The sequence below is a fragment of the Cyanistes caeruleus genome, chromosome 10 (genome assembly GCF_971803275.1).
Source record: "Cyanistes caeruleus chromosome 10, bCyaCae1.hap1.1, whole genome shotgun sequence".
Taxonomy (NCBI): domain Eukaryota; kingdom Metazoa; phylum Chordata; class Aves; order Passeriformes; family Paridae; genus Cyanistes; species Cyanistes caeruleus.
The window spans coordinates 24,825,352-24,838,539 of record NC_141710.1 but is presented as its reverse complement, the minus strand read 5'-3'; the positions used below and the strand labels follow the sequence as shown (position 1 = coordinate 24,838,539).

Below are 13,188 nucleotides of genomic sequence, written 5' to 3'. Positions count from 1 at the left end.
CGCGCGCTGCGGCCGCTGCGGCGCCCCCGCCCCGGAACCGGAACCGGAAGCAGCGCTCCGCCCGCGCCTGAACATGGCGCCGCCCACGCCGCTGCTCGCAGGTGTGTCGGGCCCGGGCGGCGGCGAGGTCGGGGCTGGTGCGCGGGGGGGGTGGGGGGTACGGGGCGTGCGAAGTTGGCCCGGCGCGACCTGGGGCGCTCCGGTGCGGCCCGCTGCCCCTCCGGTGTCCGCCTCCCGTCCCCTCCCTGGCGTGCGCTGCCGCGGCGTGGCCGAGTCCGGCCCCGTTCGTGGAGTCATTGACGGTGCCGCTCCCGGCACCGGTCAGAGCCAGCCGGGCCCCGTGCTCGGTCGGGCCGGGGCGGTGCCGCTGCTCACCTCGGCCCTTCTCCCGAGCACCGCGGGAGCTCTCGGGGCCCGGCCGGGTCTCGCTCCTCGGTCGGGGGTGATTTACTCGCGGGGTACCCGGGCAGCGGTCGGGGCACGGGGGCCGCCCAAGGCGCGGGCAGCAGCTCCCGGCAGCTCGGAGCCCGCTCGTGTGTCCCTGCGCTTTGGGAAGGTCTCTCGAAAAGTCGCGTTCCGTTTCAGCCTCTCACTGCTTAAACTGTCCCTAACATAAGGGACGTGTATTTTCCTTTTCTGTGTTTGTAAGCTTTAAACACCAGTCTGTTTCCCCTCGCTCGGGTCTGTGGGGGCTGCAGTTGCTCAGGGTAAGTTTTGGGCTGCTCGCTGCCGTCTGTTGTAACTTTGGATGTCAGTGGGGAGCATGAAGAAAGAGATGGAGAACACGTTCTAGGCAGGGCTGCGCGGTTCGTGGGTCACATTTCGGGGGTGGTAAAAGGTTCCCTTAGGCTCTCTCGGGGCTGTGGTGTACGTGAACCTCGGGAGATCGCATTAAGGCACGAGAAGAACTGTTTTACTGTGAGACCAGGGCACGGTCTGTGCTGAGGCTGCGGATCCCCGTCCTGGGGGCTCCTCCCGGCCCTGCCCTGCAGAGGGTCCTGCTGAAGGAGGGCTGGGATGGGAGCTCCAGGGACAGGTCCTGGTTGTGCCTTGGAATTTCCTTATGGGAAATATAGGGAAGAGTGTGCATGTCTCAGGGTTCACAAATTAGAAAAACATCTGCTTTGGACAATTTCCTGCGTTTGAAATGAGTTGTTTGTTTCCTCTTGCAGTGAGAGGGTCCCAAGGGCTGTACATGGTGAACGGACCCCCCAGTTTCACTGAGAGCACGGCATTCCAGAGGTACTGGTGTCAGTGGCACAAAATAAATTGTTTTCTGAAAAGTAAGGGTAGACTCTGGAGCTGAAAAACGTGTGACTATAAATGAGTTCGGAGAACTGATGGTTTGGAAGGCTTTGCACTTGCCTGAGCTCTCACTGGCAGGTGGCAGCCCCTGAACAGGGGTAACAGGGAGTGCACTGTGACACAGGGCTCCTCAGGAGCACAGCAGGAAAGTTGTTGTGTTTGTTTTTGTTAAAAAAACCTTAACTATGGCACTATTGGATACTCATGTGCTTTTCTTATTTTTTTAGGGATTCTGGAAAAAATTGCAAAGCTGTTGCTTTTAGCAAAGATGGCTCCCTCTTTGCTTGGTGCAATGGAGAAAAGTGGGTGCATTTTATTATCCTAAGTTTTAGATTGTATGAAATAAATGGAATCAATTATACCTCATGTACTCTTGTCTGTGTGAAGGCGACTGATGTTAATGCTTAAGCATTTGCATGTACACTTTACTGTTTATTGTTTGCATTAGTGTTTATTGTTAGTGAGTTTATTGTTGCATTAGTGAGTTAGTTTCTTGACCATCAGATGAAAGATTTGCTGTTATTCTCTTATTTATAATGCACCCATTCCTGTGCAGTCTGGGTATGCTTTCTTTGTTTTTATTGATGGCTCCCCGTACCTGGTCTCTGGGATTAATCTGTTTGTAGAGTCCACAGAACATAATGAGTCTGTACACCTTGTGAATGTTACAAGGTTCCTTTTGTGCAGATCAGGTGCATTATAGAGTTCACTCTCTTTGTTTAGTACTAATGCGTTGCAGAAAAAAATACGTGTTATGTTTTTGACCAGTGGTCACTTTTCTTGGTTTCTGTCATGCTTGGGTGTCTGGTTTTAAAATGTGCTTTTGGAAAAATTTAGTGAAAACAAGATGAAACAAGAAGAAAAAGCTCTTGTAATTTTGTTATATTGGCAAATTTGGGGCAGACCTAGAAGAGTCAAATACTTGAACAATTCTCTCAGCTATTAGTTATTATAAGCATGTTTTACTGAATTAGCATCTTTTGGTTCCAGAGTCAAAGTTGTTAATGTCACCAGAGCTGAGTTACTGCATTCCTTTGATCTCCCAAAGACCGTTTGCCTTGAATTCTCGCCAAAGAATAATGTTCTGGCAACGTGGCAGGCCTATGCAAGTGAGTACTGTACCAGCTGGGGAAGCACAGGGTTTGTGCATGTCTTGATCCATGTCTGGGCTAGTACCTGGCCGGCCTCTGCAGCACATTTATTGGCTAAATGAGCAGTGCAGAAAGGGTGCAGAAAGTTCTGTGGGCAGTCAGGAGCACAGTGGAGGAGGGAGGGATGCCCCTGTCTGAGAGCAGCTGGTGTTGGCCATTCTTACACCAGCTGTGTCAGGGTGCAGGTGCTTGTAGTTTCTGTGTCAGTCAGTCATGTGTTCTCTAAACTTTGGGAAGGGTCCTGGTGCAGTGTCCTGTGCAGGCAGCTTGTGTTCCTGCGTAGGCAGGGGAGATGGCACACTGTCTTGGAGTAGTTGTGTCCTGCCCTGGGGCCCATGAATGGAGTGTTCTCAGTGTCCAGGGCTTTATTCCCTCCTCTGCCTCCCTGGGGGCGTTTGAGTTCCTGATCCTGAGAGCTGCAGTCCTGTCTGAGCCACAGACAGTGTAAATGCTCCCTTGGGAGGGAAGATCTGGGCAAGGCTGGGCCTTGAGACCTGGCCAGGCTGTGGGGACACTGGGAACCAGGTCAGGCTGTAGGATAAGAGAAGACAGCACAAGCTGTGGGCTGTTAGTGAGCTGTGCTGGGTCTGCTGTAAATCACTGACAGCAGCAGGCAGGCCCTGCTATCCAGGCCAAGGAGGAGAGTACAGACAGTTTGAAAGCAGCAGAACCATTTTGCATGAGCTTGCAGAGAAAGCTGTGTCTGGTGGAATGGACAAAATCATCTCATTCCTGTGAGAGCAAAACATTGGAGGGGAGACCATGCCCCCATTGTTTGCTGTGAGGATGGTTTTGGGTTTGGATTAAAAAGCTGTGCAGGTGTTGGTGCTTGCAGCCTTACAGTGGAGAGTAGAAACCCTATGCCTCCAAATGTGAGTTCTTTCAGCAAACAGACTGAGGTTAATAGGTACAGCAATCAGCATCATGGGTTTGCTCTCTCAGGGGCAGCAGCTGCACGCTTGCAAGAAGTTCATGCATGTTTGGGCACTAGCAGAAGCGTGAGGTGGGATGTTAGGATGAAGTAGATTTAAGCCTCAAAGACCATTATGTTTTTTTTCAGCTGCTAAGGATGGCACAGCAGGGGTGCCCAACCTGCAGCTCCATGATCTGAGAACTGGAAAATGCTTAAAGTCTTTTGTGCAGAAAAAGATGCAGAACTGGTAAATGAGCCTTCCAGATGCTAATAGTTTATAAAGAAATGTGGGTTTTAAGTCTGATCCAGGTTAATGGAACTGTTAGTGTGGTGTTGGCTTTCAAAGCAGTGCCTGCTGCTAACTGAAAGCCAGAGTCTGTGCTTGTGAGTGCCTGTGTGTAGTTCATTGTAAATTCACTCTCACTTTGCACCACAGAGGAAAGCTGGGCACTTTTATATTTTTTGCATGCAGATGTCATTTATCCATATTAAATGTATCATGTTTGAACTTAGTGGGCTCACAATAGAGGGGAAAAACAATCCTGGAGTTTTAATGATGAGCATAATTTTTTGTTTCTGGCTTTTCCCTTAATGTGCAGGTGTCCTTGCTGGGCAGATGATGAAAGCATTTGTGCCAGGAATGTGAACAATGAAGTGCACTTCTTTGAAAGCAACAACTTCAGTATGCGAGTATTTCTTTAAGTTTCATTGCTTCTATAAATACTGCTTCTTTTGAGGGGTGGTTTTTGTTTTCAGGCTTTTGTTTCTTCCTTTGTTTGCCTTTTATTTTAGGTACTGCCTACTTTCTATTTCAGTTTGGAATTCAGAATCATTGCGCTTTAATGAAGTGTGTTTTCACTTTCTTATTTGTCTTTTCACTGAGTGACATGATATGAAATGCATCTGATTCTCAATTAAAGAGGCCTGATTCTATGTTCTTATTTAATGAGATCCAGGGAATTGTTGTTAGAAAGCATGGTCTGCAGTTACTTCCTTGGGTTGTGCATATTCTGTCAATAGACTGTTAAAAATGCCTCATTAAAAAAGTTGATGGCAAAAATGAAATAGTGAAGCCTGAAGATTTTTACCAAGAAGATTTACTGTTGGTGGTGTAGAGTATCTGGGGTCAATAGATATTGAAAAGGGAAGAAAAAAGAAGGAAGATAAAAATTTAGAACAAAAATGTAAAGGAATTAAAAAAAACTGAAGGGAGAACAGAAGTGTATGGTTTTAGTTTTTCAATTTTTTGTTTTCTTTTAAATATAAAGTTGATACAAGGATTAGGGCTACGAGATATTCAGTTTCCTGAGAATTAGCCCTGCTCCTGTTAACGGAGCTGTGGGAAGTGTGGAATGCCAGCCTCAGCAGGATGTCTGCTGGCAGTGCACATTCCTGGCTGCAGTGGAGCTGTTGCCATCAGTTGTTTGTGGGAAGGGGCAGTGTTGAGCCCAGAGCAGACCTGTTGGGAAGAGTCATCCCATGGAGGTGTGAGGGGAGAGCTCCTGCCTCTGTGTGATGGCACCTGAATGTGACTGAACCCAGCACAGATCAGGTGAAGAATACCTGCTTCAAACACAAGCTGTGCTCACCTCAGCTTCAGAGGCTTCCTTTGCTTTTTGGACTTCCAAATACTAAGTGATGGGTTTCAGACATCGACTCAAGTTTGTTTTGTAGGTAAAGTGATGTGGTGAAATGGGAAAATAATGTTTGTTTGCCTAGAAAAAAGATCCTTTGTGATTGTCTTTACTGGTCTGTGTTATCCAGGATACAGCCCTATAGAAGGGTGTGGATAGGACATCCAGGTAATGTGGTTTGTCATTAACATCACACATCTGTGACCTTTTTCTTGGCAGATACCATCGCAAATAAGCTGCATTTGCAGAAGGTCAGTGATTTCGTGTTGTCCCCAGGAGCGCAGCCAACCAAGGTACTTCTGATCCAGCTTCCAGTATTTTTCTTGGTTTTCTTAAAAAAAAACCCACTGTGATTTTAGTATAATGTACTGGTAGTAACTATGCCCTTTTAACCTGCAGTGAAATCTCATGACTGTTTCAGGTTGCTGTTTATGTCCCAGGCAGCAAAGGTGCTCCAGCCTTTGTCAGGCTCTACCAGTACCCCAACTTCGGGGGCCCGCAGTCAGCACTAGCCAACAAAAGCTTCTTTAAAGCTGACAAGGTGACAATGCTATGGAACAAAAAAGGTATAGCAGCTGTGTACTGAAACTTTTATATTGTGCTCATTTGAGATTGACTTACTTAGTTTACTGTGTGGGTTTTGTGTTTAGTTTGCATATGCTGCTAAATCCTGAGGGCAGCCGTTAACACCTTGCTGAGGTGCATTTCTGCACACCCTGGAGTGCTCAGCACTTCCCTGTGACTTCCATCATTCTGACTGTTGTAATTGAAAATATTCTATACATGCTGGTAATTTTTGCAGTTGAATGAGGAATTCCTATATAATTTTGCATTCTGTGTTGATAATATAATTGGATTGTTGACATAAGAACATGCGATGATATAATCTTAATCTGTAGAATTGTCTGGATGCTTGCATATCATAACTAGGGTGAGCTGACAGGCCACTGTGCTTTGCTCTTTGTTAGCAATGAGCTGTTTCAGAATGATTTTGTACAAATCATTTTACTTTAACCCACATAGTTTGGAATACAAGGAAGGTGTTGCACACATGTAGAAACCATGCATGGGGGCTGTGAGAGATACGAAAGATTGATGTCTTAGGACATTTTGGGGTGCATGTGCCCTGGGGAAGGGGCATGTTGGGCCTTGCCCTGATGAGACAGTGCCCTGCTCTGCACCCCTGAGAGGGACACAGCTTTGGACAACAGATGTGCATACACAAGATGTTGAGGAAACGTTTTATTCAAGGATTGATCAGGATGTTTGGTTTCTGCCGTAGTTTAATATTTTTTTTTACAGCTGCAAAGGATGTTCACTTGCTTGTGGTCTAACAGTGAATGAATATATGGAGCTGACATTTTCCATCTCAGAAGGGAAGGCATTCAGTCCTTTTGTGCTAGCATTTAGGAAAATCTCAACTCAGAAGAGATACCAGCACTGTTACACAAGGAACCAGTAGGAACTGATAGCGGAGCCGATTTCACATTGCCTGTGGTGTTCTGTGGCTGCTGTGGCTTTCAGCAGCTGTGCTGCACTAACTGTGTCTGTTCACAGCCACGGCACTGCTGGTGGTTGCCAGCACCGAGGTGGACAAGAGCGGGGCCTCGTACTACGGCGAGCAGACCCTGCACTACCTGGCGGCCAGCGGGGAGAGCGCCGTGGTGCAGCTGCGTGAGTACCTCCTGTGCTGCCCTGCAGCTCCTGCAGCTCCTGCAGGGCTTCTCAGTGTCATGAACTGATCTTTGCAACTAAATCCTCTTAACAAAAAATTCTTCACTATTTTTTTTTACCTCTACAGGAAGATGTTGCTTTTTTCTGGGTTGCTTTGTTTGGTTTTTTTTAGTAGCTGAATTTTCTTACCTTTGATAGACTTATCTTAATGTCAGTGGCAGAGAGCAAACACTCCCAGTTAATACTTACTGATATTTTGCTTGGGAAGGTGCTTCAAGTGCACGGGAAGGGAACTATGCTTGTTTGCTGAGGAAACACCAGGACAATTCAACCAGGCTGATGCCTGAGAATCCATAATGGGCAGGAATGTGTGTCAGCAGACAGAATAATCCTACCTACACTTTTACACATGCAAGATACTGTTACTCAGTGAGCCAGGGCAGACAGAAATCAGTTTTTTTGAAGTCTATTGGAAAATAGAGGTCCTTTATTTTTGTATTGTAAAATTGAAAGTGTTTTAAGACATAAAAATGACATATTGGGAAGCAGCAGATGAATGTGCTTAATTCCAATGTCTAGCTTGAACTGCAAGTCCGTGTCTAAATTTCCCCTGTGGGGGTCGTTTTTCCTTCTCTCAGGCTCTTGCCATTGAGTGCAAATGCCTGGCCTGTTTGGGATTGTACAAGCCAGTTTGTTGGGAATGCTTGGAAACCCTGGGGATGGGGTGACATGGACTGTCTTTGCAGGAGGTACTGTGAATGTAATTTCCATAACATTGCTGACTGGAAACATTTCCAGTTTACCTTCTGCTACAAAACTTGTGGACGAGTACTGGGCCCCATTTTCCCTTGACAATAACTCTGCTGGTGAAGGAGAATTTGGATTATGACTCGGTATATAGAACCTCTCTGCGAGCAGTTTCCCAGCTTGAGAACACTACTTGTTTATCTGCATACTTACTAAAATATTCCTTATTTCTACTGCATCTGCATTTAACAGGAAGTTTACCATTATTTTTCATTTAATTTAGCTACTCTTTTTCAAGGAAAAGCCCAAACTCATAAAAGCAGGTGGTGGGCACTTGCAATGAGAGGTGTCTCATACCATTTGGAGTTGGCTCTTTTCTGAAGTGCAGTTTTGAAGCTTTTTTCCACGCTGGCATTTGCAGAGGGCTTTTCATTTTCAACTAAGATGTGGTACTGCTGCAGGCTCTGGCAGAGCTCTGAAGCCTTGGAGCTGCCCTCATCTCTCCAGCTGCTGCTGTCACCAAATGTCATTTTCTGTCACCTCTGTATCTGAGCTACAGTGGGTTAATGTCGCTGAAAAGGTTTCAGAGGAGAACACACAGTGTGATTATACACCCTCATCTCTAAAGATAATGAGGCTGCAGAGTGACAACAGGCATGAACCATTTAACTCAGGTTGCACATTTTGGGTCAACTCTGGATTTAAGGATTCAGTAATGCACTTGGCATTTTTCTGAACCATGGATAAATGATAATGAAAAGTTATAATGGCCTGTGGTTTGTATTTACCTCTGGATATTTTATCTGAGTTTTCATCACTAATTTATCATTCTTCAGGATCTCCTAATGTTCAAACCCCCAGAATAGCTTCTAAGAGTACCAAATTTTGATCATTATGTGTAAAGCCATTAAAATCTGACTTATAAAATACTATGCATGGGCGTGAACCAAAGATAAGTCACATGCTTACCTCTACAAAGCTGAACTACACAGTATTTCTTGGATTGAAAGAAGTAAAACTATTATCCAGCTGGTATAAAACTCCTGTTTTCTCAGGTTTCCAGTGGGACAATTTGAGAAGTCCTGAGGTCATGCTTGAGAAAAAAAAAAAAGGATTTTTTTTTATGTGTCAGTTTGTGCTTGCTGTTAAAGTGTTGGTGCTGACCCTACAGAGGTGATTTGGAATGACTGCAGTTATTGTTGCAAACTGTAACCAAAGTTATCAGAAGATACAAGGTTGTTTTTCCCTCTGTTAGCAGAATTAATTTTCACTGTCGGTAATCAGAATACAGCGTTTTAGCAAAGCATGAAGAATGGCTATGGATTTTATTTTGCCTTGCTCTGAGAAAGTGCAATCTCCCAACAGCTGCATGTTTTTCCTTTTCCTTCAGCAAAAAATGGCCCCATTTACGATGTTGCCTGGAGCCCCAATTCTGTCGAGTTCTGTGCTGTGTATGGTTTCATGCCTGCCAAAGCCACAGTTTTTAACCTGAAATGTGACCCTGTGTTTGATTTTGGCACCGGGCCCCGCAATGCTGCCTACTATAGCCCCCACGGACACATCCTGGTGCTGGCAGGGTTTGGGAACCTCAGGGGACAGATGGAAGTGTGGGACGTTAAAAACTACAAACTGATTTCCAAGCCGGTGGCGTCGGATTCCACGTTCTTCGCTTGGTGTCCCGACGGGGAGCACATCGTGACCGCCACCTGCGCTCCCCGGCTGCGCGTCAGCAACGGCTACAAGGTCTGGCACTACACGGGCTCGGTGCTGCACTCCCACGAGGTGCCCTCTGACGAGGAGATGTGGCAGGTGTCCTGGCAGCCCTTCCTGGACGGGGTGTTCCCGGAGAGAGCGGTGAAACACCGGGCGGTTCCCAGCGAGCTGCCCGGCGCTGAGCCGAGGCCCGCGCAGGCATACAGACCTCCTGCCCTGAGGAACAAACCCGTCACCAGCTCCAAGCTGGTGAGTACCAGTGTCCTGTGGGAACTGACCTCTTGTCTGGGGCTTGGCCTCACCTAGGTGTGTGCTTTTCAGGAGGAACATGAGAAGAGTCGTTGGCTTGACGGCACTGTGGGGGTTTGGAGGGGTTTTGGTAACCTTCTTTGGCACTTTGCTGGGCACACTTTGTAAGAGTGTATGCTAGAAAGCTCTCATCTGTTTGGCCAAGTACTGTCCTTTCACAAAGCATTTGCAAACTTTTGTAATATTCTTTGCAATATGCACTGAAACACTAAACCCCAAGTGGGGCTTCTGGTGAAATTGAGTGCTCTGGTTAGGACAGAAGCCTCTGATCTGGGTGACTTGACTTGCCAGTTATGAATCCAGCCAGCCTTGTTGGTTTTTTTTTTTGTTTGTTTTGTTTTTGTTTTTTTGTTTTGTTTTTGTTTTTTCTTTTTTTTATAAGATAAATGTACTTATTAGAAAGAGATTGGATCATTAGCAAGTCAGCTGCAGCTTAAACACATTTCAGTACAGTGACCTGCTTGTATAATTGGTTGCCTTCTGCAGGTTTTCAAAGTAGGCTGAATAGCAACATATAACAGCTGCACCCTTCACCTTTGAGTCCTGGAGAGCTTTGGTTTTGAGCCTGGTGCTTTGCAGGAGACTCAGCCTGAGAACAGTCATGTTGAGGGCTGAGGGCTGCTCTCACAAACCATCCCTGAGCAGAGGGAGTAGGAAAAAGATACAGTCAATAAAATAATTTTGCTTACTTATATGGGAAAAAAATCTTGTCACATGCATTAAAACAATACAGTGCCACAGTTGAGAGTTGTCATAAAAGCACCAAACAGCCCCCCTTCTCAGCCCCCACTGTCCCTCAAGAACGCCCCACTCCCCTCCCAGCACTCAGCCTTCCTCTCTGGTCGTCAGGAGTTTGAGTTACAAAGCTGTCAACAGCAGCAAAATGCCAGGCTTCAGTCATTTTGTGCTAGATTATTCCTCTTGGATTTTATTTCCTTCCTGAGATAGAAAACATAATGATTTTGTTGTTTTATCAGAAATCTGTGATATTATTAGGGCACACAGAGTAGGTCCATGCAAACTCAAATGGATGAGTTTGAAACCCTTTCACCCTTCTTTGGCTGTTCCAAGGGGTGCATACTTTTCCCCCCCACTTCCTTTTTTTCTTTTTTCTTTCTGTTTCATCTTTGCACATGATGTTCTCTTTGGTAGATTTTGGGGTTTCTGTGCCAACATGGAATATGGAGTTTTAACCATTTTGCATATCCTGCAGCATGAGGATGAGCCACCCCAGAACATGAAACCCCAGCAGGGAGGTGGTGATAAGCCACTATCTAAAACAGCTCTCAAAAATCAGAGGAAACATGAAGCAAAGAAGGCTGCTAAACAGGTACTGCTAAAGTCTTCTTAGGAGGATAACTTTAATTAGTTAATTAGTTTCTCCCAAGGGCAGTGGTCAGTCTCAGAGCAGTGGCTTGTGCTCTGAGCCCTCCACGCCTGTTGTGTGTGTGGCAATGTGGGAAGGGCAGCAGAGTTTAACCAGAGAAAAGCAGGTACAAAAGGGTGATTCAGAAATAGCAGCCTTGCTGCAGCACTGCGAATGTTAGCTAAAATCAGTGTGGAGACAAAGTGATTCTGACTTTCCACGTTCTACAGAATGTGTTTTGGTTTTAGGTAGGAGTTGAGAACAGGCTGGGTGCTTTGTGGTCCCAGCAGGTCAAGGCTGAGGGGTGTTTTTAGTGCAGACCAGAGACAGCCTGTCTGTCACTTCTGGACTTACTATTCTTTGACTAGGTAGATAGAAGTCAGCTTTTGGTATTAGCCTTCCAATCTCTACAAACCTCTGAAGCAATAATTTCTTTAAATGCTATTTTAAAATATTTCTAGCACTGGTTTTGAGCCCTTTCTTTTGCTTTAGAGACAATGACCCGGTCTGCTTTGTGTATGTGTTTGTCATATTACTCTTAAACTGATGTTTCCCTGTGCTGTGTGTGGTTGGGATCTTGAGGAAGTAGAAATTAAACAAGAAGCAGCATGTAAGCTGTTCCAGATAAACCTTTGTCCATGGAAATCAGATCAATAGGTGATACAGTACCTCAGAACAAGTAATTCCCAGACTTTGGAATACACCAGCAAACTGGGGAAAGAAATATTAAATAGATCCTCTTAAAGTGATTAAAGACATTTTTCATTCTCTTTGTAATCAAAGGTATTTTCTAGATTGTGTTTATGTGTCTGCAGGAGGCCAAAGCTGATGCACACCAAGGCCCTGCCGAGGTCAAAACTGCACAGAATGTCCTGCAGAACACTGTGCCTGCCGTGACCACAGGAGATCCTGAAGTGGACAAAAAGATAAAGAATTTGAAAAAGGTGTGAGGAGATTATTTTTCTAGCAAACAGTATTTCTCCAAGGGCTGATCTGTCAGACCTAGTGCGAGTGTAAGGTGAGCTGAGTTCAGGAGGATGCACGTGCCCACGGTCATGTCCCCAGTCCGTACCCACCTCCCTGTGCAGCGGCGGAGGCCATCGTGTGCCAGGGTTCCTGAAGGCCCCATCCCAGGTGGCAGTACAGGGAGGAGTTTTTAAAACTAGCCCTCAGGCTCTGGCCAGGAATGCTGGAGGTGCAGGCAGTGCCCAGGAGGGTGCGGGGTGCCCAGACAGGAGCTCTGTGCCTTCTGTGGTTGTTGGGACCTGCATCTGGCAAGGGAACAGTGCCAAGTCCACTGCCAGTCCTGACAGTTCTTGCATTAGATAATGCCAGAATAGAAATTGTTAAGTTCTGGCTAGAGAATCTTTCCCATTTCTCTTGGCTGCCTCCTGCTGCTCATAGTCTCTGGATTAACATTCCAGGCTTTCTGAGGAAAATGTGTCATGAAGGGGCATGGTGATGGAGTAATTTCCAAGTTTGTATCTAGCCCTTCAGTGAGACAATGTCTGGTGTTTGTTTCAGAGATGAAGTGCTGCTGTTCTCCAGGTTCTGGTCCTGAAAGAAATGTCTGTTATGGGTGGGAAATTCTGGGCAGAGCATCTGGATATGCTTAAGGGATTGTGCCTTCCATAGAGACCTGTCTCCAGATGCATCAGGACATTACAAGTTGCAGCTTCTAAGACTATTTTCTATTCTTGTTTCACCAATATTTTTGTGTTAGAGTGGCTTTTTGTGGTTTTTTTTTTTTGCAGAAACTAAAGGCAATTGAGCAGCTGAAAGAACAGGCAGCTGCTGGCAAACAGCTGGAGAAGAATCAGGTATGGTTTGGATCTGTATGGTTTATTCCAGGTTCATTTTGTAATAAGCTACATCTATGACATTTTATGCTTCTCTGCTCTAGGTGGAGAAGATTCAGAAAGAAGCTGCTCTTCTTAAGGAACTGCAAGACCTAGAACTGGGTGTTTAAATCTTCGTTGGGCTCCTGTATGGTTCTAACACGAAGTTGATGCAAAACGTAGTTTGTTAAACATTTCAGCAAATGACCAAGGGTGAGAAAGTCCACAGATTTGCTTGTCATTTGCTTTTAAAAAAGCGTTTTCCTAAAGATTTGTGCACATGAAGCTGTAAGCACGTGATGAGTATCCATCAGCTAGTTCTGCTGCTGTTCCAACGAGAAATGCACTCTTTTTCTGAGAACATACTGCCTAAAGCAGATTTTTTTTTCCTTATTTGTGTGGGAGAAGGGAAGGCGCTGAAGCCATTTGATAGCTTTATTTAAGAGGAGATGTGGTCTCTATGCAATAAGGGCAGGTGGATGAAATAAAGAGCATTTACTGACGGCGGGCTGTCCTTGCTGTGTGTGACCGCCAGGGG

The 13,188-nt window shown here is 45.8% G+C and overlaps 1 protein-coding gene across 6 annotated transcripts; it reads left to right on the top strand.

Moving 5' to 3' along the window:
• The first annotated feature begins 35 nt into the window (after positions 1-35).
• EIF2A (eukaryotic translation initiation factor 2A) lies at positions 36-13,152 on the top strand. 6 transcript variants are annotated; one of them, XM_086843791.1, is made up of 15 exons: positions 58-101; positions 618-707; positions 1,173-1,242; positions 1,533-1,607; positions 2,296-2,414; positions 3,517-3,616; positions 3,969-4,051; positions 5,223-5,296; positions 5,425-5,569; positions 6,561-6,677; positions 8,815-9,386; positions 10,660-10,776; positions 11,628-11,756; positions 12,567-12,632; positions 12,716-13,152. In XM_086843791.1, the coding sequence occupies exons 3-15, from the start codon at positions 1,196-1,198 to the stop codon at positions 12,779-12,781; spliced, it is 1,710 nt and encodes a 569-aa protein (XP_086699917.1). In that variant the 5' UTR covers positions 58-101; positions 618-707; positions 1,173-1,195; the 3' UTR covers positions 12,782-13,152. The 6 variants fall into 6 exon arrangements, with proteins under 6 accessions (XP_086699920.1, XP_086699917.1, XP_086699918.1 ...); XM_086843792.1 differs by having other exon boundaries at positions 94-127; positions 650-707; XM_086843790.1 differs by having other exon boundaries at positions 94-127.
• Positions 13,153-13,188: the final 36 nt, after the last annotated feature.